The 14,442-nt window shown below is 44.5% G+C and overlaps 1 protein-coding gene across 1 annotated transcript in view; it reads right to left on the reverse strand.

The window, feature by feature from the left end:
• The window catches only part of OSTF1 (osteoclast stimulating factor 1), a 57,723-nt gene that overhangs the window by 25,360 nt on the left and 17,921 nt on the right, over positions 1 to 14,442 (reverse strand). Inside the window, exon 2 of the mRNA XM_040449327.1 lies at positions 6,218 to 6,264. Coding sequence (XP_040305261.1) covers positions 6,218 to 6,264 — 47 coding nt within the window. The remainder of the gene's footprint in view (positions 1 to 6,217; positions 6,265 to 14,442) is intronic.

The raw sequence follows: 14,442 nt of genomic DNA on the forward strand, positions 1-14,442 counted from the left end.
GGCGGTCTACCAAATTCTTCAGACTGTCGATGGCAGTAAACTTGATCTTAAAACTGGATTGTACCTACGATATTCACACTTTCCTAAAGGAAAGTGCTTGCAGGGCCCTTAACGTAAATGGTTTTGATGAGGGTCTGCTTTTAAATTGCTGGCATCATATTCACGGAACAGAAATGGGAACACAGGGACACAATCAAGTAAGCACTTTCTTTCCAGTTTGTTCTTTGGTTTCCAACCACATTCCTCTTTTCCTCTCTCCTTGAAGAACCACAAGGTATCAGAACAAGGAAACAGTTGGCCCTGGAATGTTAGAGCAATGAGTACAAATTTGGTAATTTACGTCCTCATTCCTCTTCCATATATTCTTGGTAACGTAGGATTCCTGAGGCATTAATCTTGTGGGTTTATGAAAATATGTGTTCTGTGGACACTGTTAAAGAGACGATAATGTAGTTTTGAAGCTTTTCAGATTTCCCAACCTGAAACCCCAAGAATTAATAAAAAGATCTTTAAAAAACAAATTCTCCACGAATGTTCTCATTTAACACTGTGTAGCACTATCATGTGCCAGGCCCTAGTCTGGACACTTAAAAATATCAACCAATTTAATCCCCAGCAGCAACGCCAGGAGGCGGGGGTGTTCCTCTCATCAGCACGCTGTAGATGAGAAGCTCGTCCAAGGCCACAGAGCAGGTACGTGGCAGATGCCGGACTTGACCCATGACGGTCAGACTCCGGAGTCTGCTCTTCACCAGCACCTGTGCTTCCTCTCTCACACGAGAGTTCGTGCAGGGCCATTCCTGCTCATCACGGTGTCATGACCAGGTGAAAAGGTGGTGGCCACGTGCGCCCCCCCCCCCGGCCCCCCCCCCCCCCACATAACGCAGCACAAAACCAACACCAGCACCTGACACTTGCAAAGCGCGCTCCGCCTCCCTTACCCCTCACAGCAACCCACGAGGGCAGGGCTGGAACACGGGCATAATCTCCATTTCATAACCAGGCTCAGAGGGCTGCGGAAGAGCTGGCCACAACTCACACAGTTAAGGGAGTGGCAGGGTTGGCTCCGATTTCAGCTTCTGGAATCCCATTCTGGGGTGCCTGCATCTACACAGAGTGCTACAAAGCCCTAGCGAAGCCCAGAAAACACGACATGACGGCGTGGGGTCCTGCTGGTTTCCCTTGAGAAATCAGTACACAGCCAGCACCCAGAAAATGCTGTTCTCTATCAGCACATCTAGACACTGGTCTGTCCAGTCCAGCCAGGTCTCTGTGTGAGACTTTACTGGACTGAGGATTAGGCAAGAATTAAGAACCAAACAGGCATGGGTGGTGCCAGGACTACCCTGCCTCCAAGCCTGACAGAAGGGAAATGGGGTGGTAGGAAGAACCAGGAGTGACAAAATGCCCAGTGTTCTACCTGTTCTGTGGATCACCGAGACTAGTGCTGTCTCTGTATGGCCCGAGGACAGAAGAGGGGTGACAAGCTGGCCCCAGGCCTCCCTGGGGTGCGGCGCTTGTCGGCAAGTGTCCCGCAGAGTCCAGCTCAACCCTTCCATCCTGCCTGGCCCCCCGTGACACTGAGGAAGCCAGGTCGGTTCAGGATGTAGCAGGGGACAGCTGTCCCGCCAGAGGAGATGGCTACTGAGTGATATGGGAGAGAGAGACGCAACTGAGCTTCCCTCTTCGTCCAACAGAAATTCTTATTCAGGAAAAGAAATGTGAAACTGAACTAGCTCTGGGATGAGATTCCAAATACTGAATAACCAGCAGAGCACAGGCACTTTGGCAGTCGGGACGGCGCTCGGGAGCTAGAGGCCACTTGCCTGGCCAGACACCTACCTCCCCTTTAACATCTGGACCGAGGGGAGGTGGAAAGGGACGGAGTGTGGGGGCAGCAGGCGTTGGTAGGGTACTCATTACTGCCCACCCAGTACATCCTGGATGAATCAGCAGCACTGCCCCACAGCTGAGGGTCCTTGGGACCAGGGATATTAAAAAAAAATAACACTTTAAATATGGGCTATTCAAGAAACCTAATGAATTACATATCCATTTTCTTCTGCATATTCAACACTAAGATTTTTTTTAAGTTTATTTTTAAGAGAGAGAGAGAGAGAGAGAGAGAGAGAGAGAGAGCGCACAAGCAGTGGAGGGGCAGAGAGGGAGAGAATCCCAAGCAGCTTCCGTGGTGTCAGCACAGAGCCCGACATGGAGCTCGAACTCACGAACCGTAAGATCATGACCTGAGCTGAAGTCAAGAGTCGGATGCTTAACCAACTGAGCCACCAGGCGCCCCAATAATAACTAAGATTTTTGAAAAACAGTAGCGAGATTCCATCCTGGAGCAGAGTTGGATGTGAATTAAAATAATATGTCGACCAATCGAAACTATTTGATAAATGTCTATGAATACAGCGACCACTACTCCTCCTTAGAGTAACAGCAGCTTCACACAGTTAATCACACACCGAATCTCACCTAAGTCTCACTAAAACCCTATGAGATTACTGTTATTTTCATTTCACAGAGGAGCACACTGAGGCACAGATGTTAGGGAATTTCTGACTTTCCCAGGCCACACAGATGCTAAAGAGGCGGCGTGGGTCCTAAAACTTACGGCCAGCTCTGAACAGCCTTGTCTTCTGCTGCCCTCCTAGACACGTGCTGGTGACCAGGACTGAAATGCCAAGTGCGTAAGTTCAGAGTGGGGAGAGGCACCCCACTCTTAGCTGGGTTAATCAGAGAGTCTTCATGGAAAAGGAAGTATGGCCGTGGTATTAGAGCCTAGAGAGAGGCAATACCATGAGTCTAGAGATGGGTTCTACAGTGCATCACATCCAGACTGGAATGGTCCAAGAAAGGGAAGGAGCAGAGAGAGGACTGGGGGGCTGGAAAGGGGCTGGCCCACAGGGACTCTCTCCTACGGCAAATCGAGTTGAAGCAGGTGATGGGATCAAAGCCACATTTTAGCTCTGAAGAATGCAGACGGAACGGGGAGGCTGGAGTTCATGTGCCAGAAGCAAGACAAGGCACAAGAGAACCAAAGGAGCGGGAGGTCAGTGAGAAAGGACAAAGGTGACGACCAACAGGACACTGGGAGGGGAGAAGGTACGATCAGGAGTCCCGTCCCAGTCTCAAACTGAGTACACGCAGGTCCCTTCCTGGAGTGAGGGAGGCTGCTGCGAATCATCGATTCATTGACCAGTCCAGGAGGGCAGCTGATGAGCAACGCCCCCTCCCACGCCAACTCTTATCAACCTCAGGGGTCTTGCAACCTAGGAAACAACTGATTAGGGCAATGGGACTCCTTCCTGTGTGCTGGGGACAAACACAAAGACAACAACTTCTGGGCCTCATACTTCCTCACCTTTTTCTGTCCCTCGCCCTCCCTCCAAAATTCGTATGTTCAAGTCCTAACCCTCAATACCTGAGATGTGAGTGTACGTGGAGACAGAGTCTTTTTTTTTTTTAATGTTTATTTATTTGTTTTGAGAGAGACCACAAGCCGGGGAGGGACAGAGAAAGAAACAGGGAGACACAGAATCCGAAGCAGGCTCCAGGCTCTGAGCTGAAAGCACACAGCCTGACGCGGGACTTGAACTCAGGAGCTGTAAGTCGGACGCTTAACCAACTAAGCCACCCAGGCGCCCTGAGACAGGTTCTTTAAACAGGTAATTAAATTAAAATTAGGTCATTAGAATGAGCCGTAACCTATAATCTGACTGGTGTCCTTTGAAGAAGAACAGATGGGGGGTGGGGGGAGAAGACCAGACTGGAAAACAGACAAGCACGGGGGAAAGACCACATGTGGACACCGGGAGAACGTGACCATCTACCAGTCACGGAGAGATGCTTCAGAAGAAGCCGACTCTGTCAACACCTCAGTGTGACCTCTTGCCTCCAAAATTCTAAGAAAAATTTCTGTCGGTTCAGCTAAGTAGTCTGCAGCACTCAGTTACGGCAGCCCTGGCAAGCTAACGCCCTTCTCGTTCCTTCCCCCCCCTCACCGACACGGGAGAGATGCCACTGGGGCTTCCGGGTGAGAGGAATGAAAACCAGAGATCTACCTCTACCTGCCCCCCAACCCCTTTCTTGTTCCAGGAACATCGTGTTGATTCAAGGTCGTCGGAACACGAGCACACTCTGTATCGGCTGAATTTCCTGCTGCCATTTACTGGTGCTCCCCACGTGCTAGGCTTGAAATACTCATCTCAATCCATGCTCACAGCAAAACTCTGCAGGATGGCTACTGTTATTCCCATTTTCAAACGAGGAAACAGATGGCCACAGGTTAAGGCAATTCGTCGTGAGTACACGACAGATTTGGAATCTGAAGGCGGGCCTCAGCCTGACAGCCGTGAACCAAGGCTCACTGACACTTGTTCTGTGCTACCTTCTGAGGCGTCCGACTCGGGACGACAGGGTCCAGGACAAGCCCAGACAAAGCCGGCCTCTGGCAGGAAGGCTCACATCTGTAATGAGTAAGGCCACAAAGTCAAGAGAGCAGGTGTTCTTGCTGGGTGTCTCTCTCCTCTGCCTCCTGTCTGGACACCCTGCTCCCCACTCTTGCTCTCCGGGATGGTTCCCCACACCTCAGGGAGAGTGACTCTTCTAAAACTTAGCTAATCGGTCCTGGACTCAAAACCCTCCCATCTTCTGGGGCCTGGAGGCCTCAGTGAGGTAAGTGTCCAACTCTTGGTTTCAGCTCAGGTCATGATCTCAAGGTTCATGAGTTCGATCCCCACATCAGGCTCTGTGCTGACAGTTTGGAGCCTACTCGGATTCTCTCTCTCTCTCCCTCTCTGTCCCTCCCCCACATGCTCTCTCAGTCTCTCTCAAAATAAATAAACTTAAAAAAAATTGTTTTAATTAAAAAAAGGGGGGCACCTGGGTGGCTCAGTCGGTTAAGCATCTGACTTCAGCTCAGGTCATGATCTTGTGGTTCATGAGTTTGAGCCCTGCGTCGGGCTCTATGCTGACAGCTCAGAGCCTGGAATCTGCTTCAGATTCTGTCTCCTTCTCTCTCTGCCCCTTCCCTGTTCGCACTCTGTCTCTCTCTCTCTAAAAAATAAATAAACATAAAACAAAACAAAACTCCATCTTACCCAGGGCAAAATCCAAATGAGCCCTATGAGGCCCTACATGATCTGCCTGTCCTCTCTCTCCGCCCAGCCTCTTGAACCTATCTCCTAACTCCCTGTTCTTTATAGATGACTTTCTAAGCTGCTGCCGTCCCTGCTGTTTCTAGAACCTGCCAAAGACGCTCCTTGCTGTTCCCTTGGCTCTCTCACTTCCCTCAGGTCTCTACTCAATCGTCACCTTCACAGAAAGGCCATCCCCGAACACCCTGCTGAAAATAACACTCTTTTTTCTCCACTAACCTTTTGGCCCTATATGCTCCTTATTTTTCTTCAGAGCACTTACCAGGCCCTCACAGTCATGTTCATTTGTTATCTGTCTCCCCACACTGGGGATGGCAGCTCCATGAGACCACCCTTTCTGTTGACGGGGCACTATCTCCCAGGCCTGGGCCAGGGTCCGACACATAGTAAGTGCTCACTAAATCACGGATGGATGGGTGGATTGATGGATGGACACCAGAAACTATAACAATGGAGAGTGTACACAGCAGAAACACAGAAAATTGCTCTAGACACAACAAACTGAGGGTTGCTGGAGGGGATGGGGGGGGGAATGGGCTAAATGGGCGATGGGCATTAAGGAGGGCACTTGTGGGTGTTGTATGTAAGTCATGAATCATACAATTCTACTCCTGAAACCAATACCACACTGTATGTTAACTAACTTGAATTTAAATAAAATCTTGGAAAGAAAAACAAAATTGCTCCTGATGGTTGGTAAAAGGTGCCATTATGAAGTGGCCTGAGGTAGAGGGTCAACAGAAAGAACAAAGAAGGCCAGGGCGAGAGTCACAGGAAGGCTGACTGAGATAAGGTCATGTACTTTATATGCAGGCCACTTGGTGATTTTTAAAGCACCATGGTGTCACCATGCAGGAACAAGCCACACAGGATGGACGACACAAACTCAAGGTGGGGAAGACATTCAGATCAATTCAGGGACTCAGCTTTCACACCTCTGGACCACTCCTATGAATCTTTTACAGCTATCAAAGAAAAGGCCAGAGGAAGTGTCTAAATGAAATCACCTTAGGTTTTTATGCCAGTTTTAAAGTTAAAAACTCAATACTTACAGTTCTGGGTTCAAATGTATAAAGAGCTCTGAACACTTTAACTTGCCCTAAAAGAGAGGGAACAGATAAACACATGATCAATTCTTTCATTTTGTTTACTCTAATTTTTTTTAATGTTTATTTATTTTTGAGAGAGACAGAGCATGAATGGGGGAGGGTCAGAAAGAGAGGGAGACACAGAATCCGAAGCAGGCTCCGGGCTCTGAGCCGTCAGCACAGAACCCAACACGGGGCTCGACCCTACAAACCACGAGATCATGACCTGAGCCAAAGTCAGACGCTCAACCGACTGAGCCACCCAGGCACCCCTTAAGTTTACTCTAAATAGCATTATCCATTATATTCTTCAGAATACCCTAATTAAAAGCCCATGTGAGAAATTTATTTTGAAATTAAGTGCTTTTTTTCAGCGTAGAAGGTATTTTGTAAATATTTGTTAAATAAAGGCATGAATAAACAAACACACACCTCTGGGGATGATTTTGCCTCTCCTTCTCAAAAAACAGGAACTACACAATTATTTGGACTTCACTTCTGTCCTATATAGAGCCCTTCCAGCCCTAGGATCTAAGTTTAAGGTAAGCATTTAACATAAAGAGATATTTAATGTGACAATCAATGGTGGTTTAGTATTATTAAATCAATTATTTAGAACTTTATATTTTCCAAAAGAAAAGAAAAAAACATGGAGAAAAATAGTATTGGTTGGATAAAAATAAGATTCCGTTAAGTCCCAAAACAGAGTGCAATAACTCAGCAAAGAGGAGATCATATTCATGAAAGCTGTCCTCCATTCTCCCAAACAAGATCCCTATTAAGATGCCCCTTCCCTGTGTTTCCATAACACCTTATGTTAGAATAAGTGATTTGCTGGCCTGTGTCATTTGGGAGCAGGAACTTGGACCTGTACAATTTCCCGGCACCACCTATTATACAGTATGAACTTCATAAATAATTACTAAATGAATACGTAAGAGAACAAATTCAAACAGTAGGAAGAAGTCTACAGATAGAAAAAAAAAAAGAGGTCTTTCATGAAATAGATTTAGAAGGAATATCAAAATAGAAGGACTACCTATTTAAAATGTGATAACAACTCCATATCAGCACTACAGAACATTTATTTATTCATATTTTTAAAAAATTTTAATTATTTATTTATTTTTAAAGAGAGAGAGAAAGAGAGGGCAAGCAGGGGAGGGGCAGAGACAGAGGGAGACACAGAATCTGAAGCAGGCTCTAGGCTCTGAGCTGTCAGCACAGAGCCCAATGCGGGGCTGGAACTCACGAACCATGAGATCATAAAATGAGCCCAAGTCAGGTGCTTAACCGACTGAGCCACCCAGGTGCCCCGCTACTACAAGAACCTTTAAACATGGCTGCTGCCTACAAGAGCACCATTCAAAAAAGTGGTCTCCAAGATGCAACACAAGAGGACTATTTTAGAAGTTATTTACATTTTTGTCTTATTCTTTTTCATTCCTATTTTAATTTGTTCCATATATTACGTTTTATAATATAACAACTTAATAGGATACATATGCAACTTGTAATACACATATATTTATTGGGAATAAGTACTGAAAACCTTTTGCTGAATAGAATGTTAAGCATTATGAGGACGGGTGTTTATGTTTTATGAGCAAGATATCCAAGTACCTAGCACAGTGCCTGCCTGGCACATAGGAGGCACTTAGTAATTATTTGTTGAATGGATGAATAAAAGAATGGAAACATGCACTGAAAAAGAAATCAGAAAGCCAGCCAACAGCACTGTCCAACAGAACTTCACACAACGATGGGTAAGTTCTACTTCTGTGCTAGTCACATATGGCGACAGAGCACTTGAAATGTGGCTAACGTGACTGAGAACTGATATTTAAACATTATGTAATTTTAATTAAGTTAAATTGCCACATATGGCATGGGGAACAATAGAGGTTTAGAATATCAAAAAAAATGGGAAATGACCGTAATGTCCATTAAGAAGGGATTACGTAAATCGACTCTGATTCATCCTAAGAATACTGCAGACAGATCTGCAGACACTGACACAGCAGAGACCCTGCAAAATATTCAGTGACAAAAAGCAGGTTACAGAACAGTATACCGAATACTATTCCGTTCGTGTTGACAATATACACACGCACACGTACAACCCCTTGAATAGTAGCACCAGCTATGGGGAAACTTCACCTTCTCCTTTATGTATACGGTTTATATTCATGACACTTAGCATGTATGACTTTTATAATCAACAAGAACAGTAAAGACACTTTCACGGCAGGCGGTGGGAGCCTGGGGAGGTGGGGCTGGCTATCATCCTTTCTCTTAAATGCCCTAATACAGAAGACCCCCTGCTCACATCCCGTCACTCAGCACGTTTGCAAGGAAACACTATTTTTTGCAGTCTGAATTCTAATGCCCCTCCTTCCCTGCTCGTCTAAGGGGAGGCTGATAGGCAGAAGCAAATACGAAACGTGTTTTCTTCTGGAGTTTTTCACACACCCCCGCAGCCCTGAGAAAGGAAACACGGAACGGAAGGAAGAGCTGCCGGGAGAAATACCTGTGGACCCTACTGTCTCTCTGAGCGGGGAGAGCGGTTATCTTGATGACTTCAAACTTTCCAAAGAGAAGTTATACAAGGAAGCAGTCCACTGGTGACCAAAATCAATAATGACAGACTGCTCTCATCCTTGGAGGGAATGGCAGCAACGAGATGAGCTATGGCTAACTGTGGAAACCAGATCCAATGTGAACTTCATGAGCTTACGTAAAATTCAACACCAACTAAAGAACCTGAAAAAAAATAAATTCTTGGGAGTGTGCCTAAGCCACTGAGTTTTGTTATCTTTTGTGATTGTCTTACTTAAAATGTTCCCAACTAAAAGGAAGTGGGAGATTTATTTGCATTTTGATTTATATTAAACATTGAACATCAAGCCAGTCTTTTACGTGGTTATACAAGGGAACATTCTCTCTGTGTGAAGCTGTACAAACACTTTCACCTACATGATCCTGTTTATTGATTAATGTTGGGATGTTAGCCTCGTGGGGCTCCCTTTTAATCCATATATTATAAAAGTTCTGGGCCTTAATTTATTCAATTCTCAAACCTGAGTCAAACAGAAAAGAAACAATGCAAAAAAGCAAAAAAAACCAAAAAAAAACAAAACAAAAATACCGGCCAGAGGATATGAAAGAATTGCATACAGATTAAAAAAAAAAAAAAATGACTTTCATGGTTACAGTCTACCAACCCTGGTTAGTCTCTCAAGAGAATAATAATTAATGATATTTAATTCACTGAGCATTTTTACATATTTAATTCAACTGTTCTATAGGTGTACAGGTTCACACAGAATATTAAAGGACTCAGGGTATTCTGTGTTTCTATAGCACTGCCCTCACTGACACCTAAAAAAATAGTAATAAACATCTTAATAAATTATCAAGATAGGCACTGATCAATTCCAATTTTATTTATTCATTTTAATTTAAGTTTTTATTTATTTTTGAGAGAGAGACCAAAGATGAGTGAGGGAGGCACAGGAGAGAGGGAGACACAGAATCCAAAGTAGGCTCCAAGCTCTAAGCTGTCAGCACGGTGCCTGACATGGGGCTCAAACTGGTGAACTATGAGATCATGACCTGAGCCAAAGTCAGACAGTTAACTGAGCTAACCAGGTATCCGAATTCCAAATATATTTAAAGAAGGCAGATTCACAAACATAAAATCGTGGTGTTCTTGGATTGGCAGGGAGGCAAAATCAGATGCCTTCTCCGGGCAGCACCCCCAACCTCGATCGGAAGGCTGGTTACACAAAACAAAGAGAGAAAGTGGAACCAGGAAGACTGTATGAATTACCTGGAATTCACCCTGAATTAAGACTGGAAAGAGGCCCGATCTTGTGTAAGATCCTTTCAGTGGATCTCACATGAACTAGCATGTGAATGGTATTTAGGATTTCAGTAGGGCTGGCCTCCTGATGCAAGCAAGATAAGCAGATTCCCATGTTTGCAGGCAGCAGCTGGGCCCTGCTGGCTTTTCACTTTGCCGGCCCCTCACCTTGCCAGGCACACCCTTCCTTTTTCTCTGCAACCCCACCCTGCCCCTACAGAGACAGGCTCAGTCCACCAGTCATCAGCCGGAACACTGTTTGCCTCTGGAGTGAGGGCTGAAACCCAGACTACAGCGAACGAATCCTTGTCCACAGCAGTGGAGGCAGATAGAGGGAAAGGGGATCTGGGAGGGGTCACGTACAGGCAACGGGTAAGAGACTTTTCTGTGTCTGAAGTCTCCCAACAGAATGCAGATGGGTGCACCTCTGTGGCCCTGAAAGAGCTCTTTGATGGACGTGGGGTGCACAAACTCAAACACACAGTGTCTATTCTAGTTTCTTCTCTGTTGGTGAAGGAGTGGAAGAGAAGCTTCTAGAGTGAGCCACAAAGACAGCATTAAAAAAAGGATCACTCACAGCAAAAGGACCGACTATTCAACATATCAGAACTTGGTTATCTGAAACAGAGGATCCATTTCATTTACATTCTGCTTAAAACCATCGCAAGGCCAGGGGCGCTGGGTGGCTCAGTCAGTTAGACATCCGACTCTTGATTTCTGCTCGGATCATGACCCCACAGTTCATGGGATGGAGCCCTGTGTTGGGCTCTGCATTGACAGTGTGGAGCCCGCTTGGGATCCTCTTTCTCTCTGCCCTCCCCTGCTCACTCACACACACACTTTCTCTCTCTCTCTCTCAAAAATTAAAATAAACTGAAAAAAAATGTTGGAAGGCCTAAGACCTTTTAGATGGACTTCATTTAAAACGGTTATAATAGGAGCACCTGGGTGGCTCAGACAGTTAAGCGTCCGACTTCGGCTCAGGTCATGATCTCACGGTCCATGGGTTCGAGCCCCGCGTCAGGCTCTGTGCTGACAGCTCAGAGCCTGGAGCCTGCTTCACATTCTGTGTCTCCCTTTCTCTGCCTCTCCCCACCGCTTGCTCTCTGTCTCTCTCAAAAATAAACATTTAGGGGCGCCTGGGTGGCGCAGTCGGTTAAGCGTCCGACTTCAGCCAGGTCACGATCTCGCGGTCCGGGAGTTCGAGCCCCGCGTCGGGCTCTGGGCTGATGGCTCGGAGCCTGGAGCCTGTTTCCGATTCTGTGTCTCCCTCTCTCTCTGCCCCTCCCCCATTCATGCTCTGTCTCTCTCTGTCCCAAAAATAAATAAACGTCGAAAAAAAAATTTTTTTTTAAATAAATAAATAAACATTTAAAAATGTTTTTAAATAATAAAAAAAAATTAAATGGCTATGATAATGATTACATACCCACTGTGGTAGTTAACACTAAAAACGCTGGCAGTGCTAAGTGTTAAGAAGGATACAGAACAACTGGAATTCTCAGACAGTATCAGTGGGCGTGTAAACAGGTACAACTGCTGGAGAAAATTATTTGGCAGTAGCATTCATTCAGTTTTTGTAAGCCTTAACATACCTTTGAGATCTTACATGACATTTCTGGGAAAGGAAATTGGAAAACCCCTCCTCTCATCTTTTGTGGGGCTAAAATGCTGCCTACAAAAACGACCCCTCCCAGATGGTGTTACTATCCATCCCCAGAGTACAGTGAGTCTCAACATTTTTTTTAACTGCACACCATGAAACTAATTTCGTGGCTTTTAAAAATATTAAAACAGAAATGACCAGAGTACAGTGTGCGTGGCACAAATAATTATGGTTTTGTGTGTTTATTTCGTCGGGACTGGACAGATGGATGGAGAAAGTGATGTTTCGTTCAGAAATTTACCAAACACACCTTTTGGCATAATGCCAAGTGGCCAAATGTTAAAACCAAATACTTGCCAAAGCCAAATGCTGCTTTACGGAAGGAACTATTGGAAAGCAAGTATAAATCTGAAGTTCTATTCAAAAAATGTATTATGTTTACAATTTTATTGTCAAAAAATGGTAGATCCATTTTGAACATTTGATATAAAAGGGCAGGAACCGTAATTCCTCAGCACGATCCACAGCAGACTAATGAGAATTTGCAGAATTAATTTCTGCAAAATTAAATGGATGCTCTGAAAATCAGGTCTGTGTAAAAAAGCAAGACATTTTGGTGCCAAGACGGCCGCTGCCTGCGGTGATTCTGCCAGCAAGTTAGGAAGCTTTCCTTCCTCCCTAATGGAAACCGAGCGAGGTCAAGACTTAGGTGAAGACCCCTCATCTCCTGGACTTGAAGACTTGCTTAATGCCTGATGGTGCAATTTCACTGAAGCCTATCCCCCAGAGGAGACAGCAGTTTCCCCAAAATTATTAGCAACCGTCCTCTCTCAACACTAATTCTCAATCTATACCTATCATTTTTTAATATTTGTATCACTGGTTTTGGGCACATAAAATTCACAGCCTGACAATCACCCTTAATTTTTGCAATATTTTATTCTCCAATAAAAAAATATAGATGTTTATACTTTCAGTTGACTGAGTTTCCATATACAAAGCATAAAAGGGGACACTGCAAGAGTTACATACAGAGCGTTTCCCTATTTTTCAAAGCAAATGTTATGATAATAAATCCCAAAGGTCTGCCTTGTTTGCGTCACTGGTGCCCCCACCCTGGTTGGACAGGAGGGCTACCTATGCAATGTACAATCCTTGTTCATGTACAAGTGCAAGTGTGCCAGAAACAACACCAAAGTCAGGCACCCCGCCTTTTGGCCAGTCGGCCGAGGCTGAATGGCAGTTTTAGGAAAAAATTTAAGGTGAATTCCTGTGTATCCCTATGGTCTAGTGTGTATGTGTGTGTACTTTTGTACGTTATCAGATCATTGGATAAAATACGTATCCTACTGAAGATCAAAGTCAAAAAAAAGTTTAAAAGTGACCACACTATCTGATCAAATGAGGGATCTGTACAGGACTCTCTAAAGAATGAATAATATTTCCTCTATTTTCAAAATTCAGCTCGCATGTAAAAACTAATATTCTCCAATATGCCCCAGAGAGTTAGAACCGACACTGGAGCTTTTGAAAAGAAAGAGAAGGAAGAGAATTATTTGAATAGGGGAACATCACGGAAAAATAAGAATTTACCATATACACAGAGTTCTCACATTTGTCTAAGAGAATACAGGGAATATCACTTCTTAACTTATACTCTGTGGGTATGAAAAAACTGTCACCGCCTTCGAATACTCTCAGGGCAAATAAAAGTATTAATAGTATTTCTACTACACATATTTAAATTATTCCATTAAACATGCAGGATGAAACAGGATGTTTTCTGCTCAAAAAGAAAACAGAGGGAGTGTACATGATAGTATCCAAGAGTCAAGGCCATCATTTCGCCTGCAGGGTAAGAGGAAACAGCTGTGCTCTGTTGGGCCAACACAGGCTCCCCTGGGCTTTGTGGATTCCAACGCCCATAAATGAGGTGGTTAGTTCAGAATAGGCTTCTTGGTAATGATCTCTAGGCATGTCATTCCATAAAAGCCCACTGCTCTTGAAGATAAAACACAGAGGCTATGATCCTTGCAAAGAAAATCATCGTGCGAGCACAACGTTTAAGAGTTTCCACCATAAAGGATGTTTCTTTCCTCGCACTTCCATTCTCGGATTCATGAAGTCAACTCCAATGAATTCTATTTGCATATATACCTTTAAAGGATATACTAATAAAAAAATATGAACATAATATTTTCATCTCTCCTCACACCAACACCACGTCAACCAATCCAGAAAAAAAAAAAAAAAAAAAAGCCACTGAAGAATTTGAAACGTGTCTTGATTTCAGCTGCAGGAATGCCAGACTCGTTAAAAACAGTAGCCAGTGTGTTTTCTGACAAGAGGGTTCTGTTTATTAACAGTGTGCCTTTCTTATCCATTTTTTCTTTTCCTTATACTTTTCAGGGCCTTTCAGCAAACTTGGTTACTTTTACATCTTCAGGAGCCATAGCTACTGGTTATTTTTCTTTCTTCTCCGCGGTATAGCATAAAAGTCCCAAAGAACAGGGTTCAAAATTTCAAAGGACACGCTCGTTGCCAACTATGTCTTGACTGGCTAAAAATTAGAGAGGAAGCAATGGCCCCCAAAGACTCTTCACTCCCAGACAAACCGCTTCCAAAGTCACTTTGAGGACCCCACAGGGAACTTAAGAGAAATCTTTATTTCAGACCTTGGAATTTAACTTAAAAAGGCGACACTGGTCATACTATTTT

The sequence above is a fragment of the Herpailurus yagouaroundi genome, unplaced genomic scaffold, assembly GCF_014898765.1.
Source record: "Herpailurus yagouaroundi ecotype Mexico unplaced genomic scaffold, PumYag 199, whole genome shotgun sequence".
In the NCBI taxonomy this organism is placed as follows: Eukaryota; Metazoa; Chordata; class Mammalia; order Carnivora; family Felidae; genus Herpailurus; species Herpailurus yagouaroundi.